This window comes from Tupaia chinensis, unplaced genomic scaffold (assembly GCF_000334495.1).
Source record: "Tupaia chinensis unplaced genomic scaffold, TupChi_1.0 Scaffold000374_1, whole genome shotgun sequence".
Classification (NCBI taxonomy): Eukaryota; Metazoa; Chordata; class Mammalia; order Scandentia; family Tupaiidae; genus Tupaia; species Tupaia belangeri.
In genome coordinates this window covers 822,527-826,872 of record NW_006159872.1, presented here as the reverse complement: position 1 = coordinate 826,872, position 4,346 = coordinate 822,527, and the positions used below count along the sequence as shown (strand labels likewise).

General features: G+C 54.2%; 1 protein-coding gene across 1 annotated transcript in view; it reads right to left on the bottom strand.

The window, feature by feature from the left end:
• PBXIP1 (PBX homeobox interacting protein 1) overlaps positions 1–4,346 on the bottom strand; it is a 14,292-nt gene that overhangs the window by 5,026 nt on the left and 4,920 nt on the right. The window contains exons 3-5 of the mRNA XM_006153432.3: positions 2,669–2,795; positions 2,395–2,459; positions 2,158–2,323 (exon numbers count right to left, since the gene is read on the bottom strand). Of these exons, the coding sequence (XP_006153494.2) occupies positions 2,158–2,323; positions 2,395–2,459; positions 2,669–2,795 (358 nt within the window). The remainder of the gene's footprint in view (positions 1–2,157; positions 2,324–2,394; positions 2,460–2,668; positions 2,796–4,346) is intronic.

The following is a 4,346-nucleotide window of genomic DNA, read 5'->3' as shown; positions in this document are numbered from 1 at the left end:
GCTCTTCCCCCGTCTTGAAGGCAGTGGCCTCCCTCAGAACATTCCTGGTTCGCCTTCTTTTTTTGTTTGTTTAAAATTTTTTTTGTTTGGTTGGTTTTTGGTTTTGATTTTTTTAAGAGAAATTTTTGCTACAAGGTGCATGATCTCACCAGAGCGAGAGAGAAAGAGACAGAAAGCAAGAAATCACCCCCCAAGGGGGGATGGCCACACCACAATCCCTTCTCCTCCATTCTCCTCCCGGATCCTGGGCATACGTGTACATGCGCCCAGTGTGTACTTCAATCCGAGTTCAGGATTCATAGCACAGTTGGCCATGTGTGAGTCCAGTGACATAATCATTACGCCATCTGCTGGACCCCTTATTGAAGTTTTTTTTAATCATACAGACCAGTACTTTCAGCTTGTAGCACCAACCCTAACTATCCATGTTTTTAGGCTGGGATAGGCAATCCTGAATTAACACTAATCCTCAAAGTCCTAGAGTTTTGTTTTGTTTTAATTTAATAGGACACACACTCTTACCAGAGAGAGACAAAGGGAGAGGGGAAATGAGAAATCGCCCCTGGGGGGGATGGTCACGCGGCAATCCCATCTCCATTTTCTTCTCAGGAGTTTGGGCATGCATGTATACGTGCCCAGTGTGATTTTCCAGCGGCCAAGTGCAGGACTCAGCCATGCAGTTGGCCATGAGGGATCCAGCCAGCTGAGGAATCCTGTCCCAGTGTGTGTCTGTTTTTGCTAGAAGGCACGTGCATGCACCAGGGAAAGGAAGAGAAAGCACTCCCCTGGGGGGTGGTCATGATGCAATCCCTTCTCCATCCACCCTCCTTTGCAGAATTTTGGGCACACATGCACATAGCTAACCATGGAGGACCCAGCTGCCTGAGCCACCAGCCAAAGAGCTGGCCCCAACTCATTTTGTTTATTTATTCTTTCATGAGACAGAGAGAGAAAGACAAGGGCCCCTTAACAGGGTCTCCTGCCACCATCTCCCCCAGCCTCACCACCCTGCTACGTGCCTTAGCTCAGTTGCCTTCTCTGTGGCCCCGGGGCCCTGGTTTCTCTTCCCACCGTGTCACTCTTTGACTGAGGCAGGCTCCCACACTCCTGCCACAGGCCTCCTCGACACAGGACAGGTGGCCTCTACTCCTTTGCTGATGCTGCAGCCCTGGCCTGGAATGGTATCCTCCTCCTCCCCTGCCTATCAAAAGCCTACTCTGGGGGACCAGCAGGTGGTGTGGTAGTTAAGGCGCTAGACATTCCCATATGTCCAACCATGGTTCCTGTGTGCTTGCTTTCTCTCTCTCTCTCTCTCTCTCTCTCTCTCTCTCTCTCTCTCTCTCTCTCTCTCTGTGTGTGTCTCTCTTTGGTCAAAATAAAATAAGTAAATGAGTAAATAAAATTAAAAATATTAAAAAAAAAAAAAGCCTACTCTGGGGACCAGCAGTTGGCGTAATGGCTATGTCGCTGGACTGCCATGTAGTTGACTATGGTTTGAGTCCCGGACCTGGTGGCTTAAACTCACGCTGGGCACGTGTACATGCATGCCCAAGATCCCGAGAGGAGAATGGAGGAGAAGGGATTGTAGCGTGGCCATCCCTCTGGGGAATGATTTCTCGCTTTCTGTCTCTGTCTCTCTCTGTCTTTCTGGTGAGCGCATGCCCTCTATAGCAAAAATCTCTCTCTCAAAAAAAAAAAAAAGGCTACACTGAGCCAGCAGCTCTAGTCAAATGACCTCCTCTCCCTTTTCCTCCACCTGTTGCCAGACTAAACTTCCCTACCCCCTGGAAGCACCTTAATCACACCTCCATTCTACACCCGCACAGGTCAGACTTGCCTCTTACATAGGCCACAAACCACCCACCTTCCAGCCCCTGGGCCCAGAGCCAGCACAGGGAAGAGACTCCAGAAATGAAGGCTGAATTCTACAACCAGGAAAGAAGGAGAACCATGGCAGAGAGGACAGGCAGCCAGATGCAGGCCCTGCCACTACCAGCAGTGTGACCTTGGTGCAGTCACTTAACCTCTGAGCCTCAGTGTCCTAGGTGTGGCAGTGAGGAACCCAGGGCCTGGATCAGAGCACGTGCTCAGCAGTGACGGCTGTCCCCTCTCCGGTGCCTTCTTGGAGAGGGGCAGCAAAAGGGGAGGGACTCTCACCTGTTTTGGGAGCTGAAGGCAGGCTCTGTTGGGGGCTCTGGTCCTCCAGGTCCAGTGCATCTGGTCCCAGGCCTGTTGCCACAGGGGTCTCCTTCAAGTCTCCCTGGACCTCCGTGTCTCCTGGGCCTGAGGGCTCCGCCCCACGACCATCACCTTCCAGGGCACCCTGATGCAGACCGAGCTGTGAGCTCTCCAGGCCCTCCGGCATCCCCGCCCTCCCCCAGCAAAGGGCCTCACCTTGGCCTCAGTCTCCTCTGGCACAATGGGAGCTGGTGGGGGGCTTTCAGTCTTTAAGAGGGTCCCTGTGGTGGGAGAAAAGGCCCAGGAAACACCACTGGCCCCAGTGCTCCCACACGCCCCCAGCAGGTCAGAAGGAGCACAACAAGGCCACAGTGGGATGAGGGACAATGTTTTTAAGCAGAGATTAGCGGACTCAAGACTAACCCGAGGAACCTGGGGGAGCCCAGGACACTGAGGATGGCTACATGCCACCCTCGGCTGGGCCCCTTACCTTCTCCATCCAAGGCCTCAGCTGCTCCGTCACCATCTGCCTTGGAGGGGCTCCGAGGGGCCTGGTTGGGGCTCTCAGACTGTAGGTCCACCCTGGATTCTGGGCCCAGGGTCTCCACAGGCAGGTTCTGGGGAAAGGGTAGGGCAGGGCTGCTCCAGAGGAAGGACACGGGATGGTACAGGGCGTGGGGTCCCTAGGATAGGCTGCACTACTCAGGGACCCCAACCCATGCCTCAGAACTACGGTCCACTCAGCAGTGAGTGGATCCAAGGTGACCTCGCTCAGTGAAGTCTGTGGCCACCCCCACCTCCCTCGCTGCCTCGGGGAACCTTCAGAGGTCTGGCTCCTGTGACACAAAATGCACCACTGGTCCCCAGTGCTAACCTGGGGTCCCCAAGGGAGGCTGGCTAGAGCCTTGGTCTCCCTCCGAAACCAGGTCATCGACAACTCACAAATGAACAATCCACTTACGGGCTGGGGCAAGGGCACGGCCCGAGAGCAAAGTCCCCTGGGTGCCCAAAACTCAGGTTATGTTCCTCAGGGGTGCCCCTGCAGCTGCCTCACAACTGGCCATACCCTGACACCCTCCAAGCTCCTCTGGCCTTTCCCACTGGCCCCCGACACCTCCCACACGCCTAGCACTCAGCAGCTGTTGGCAGGAGCTCACACGTCCCAGCCACAGATGGTCTGTCTCCGCAGTAGCCCACGCCGGACCGCCTAGGCCTGGTCACGCAGTCCTGGCCTCCGCTCTCTGTACGGCCCCTCAGCAGGCCCCCTGCCCGCTACCCCATCCATGGTTCCTGCTATCCCTCCACGAATAACTTTTTTTTTTCTTCTTTTTTTGGAGAGGTTTTTGCTATAGGGCACGTGCACTTGCCAGAAAGACAGAGAGAGACAGCAAGACAGAAAGCGAGAAATCACCCCCCAGGGGGGATGGCCATGTTGCAATCCCTTCTCCTCCATTCTCTTCTTGGGATCTTGGGCACGCACATGCATGCGCCCGGCGTGAGTTTAAGCCACCGGGTCCGGGATTTGAACCTCAGTTGACTACGTTGGAGTCCAGCGACATAGCCATTACGCTAACTGCTGGCCCCTCCATGAATAACTCTTGACCTTAGTATGTTTCTCTGCAATTCCCAAACCCTTTTTTCATGGCTATCTCTACAAATCAAGAATTCCAGGCCACATTTTACAGAAGAGGACACAGAAGTGACATGGCTTGCCCAAGGTCCCCAGGCGTCAGCAAAAGCCCCCAAGCACAGGCCTCCTTGGCACAGCAGAGGCCACCATCACCCCATTGCCGATGCTACTGCCAGGCCTGACATGTTCGACCCACCCAAAGCCTATTCCATGCCCAGGGCATGGGTCAATGGTCACCCAGGTGTGCCTGTCTCTCCCTTTTCCTCAGGGTCAGAGCTATGAGACCCCACAGTGACCCTCCTTCAATCTGCCTCCCCTCAGCCAGTGAGCCCAGTCCATGTGTCTTGGTCTGGTGCCATCCCTGAGGTCAAGATCTCACTCTTACCAGGGCTCGACCAGGACACCTCAATCTTAACATGTCTAAACTGAGCCCCTCCCCTTCTCTTTGCTGGTTACTTTTCTTTCTTTCTTTCTTTCTTTCTTTCTTTCTTTCTTTCTTTCTTTCTTTCTTTCTTTCTTTCTTTCTTTCTTTCTTTCT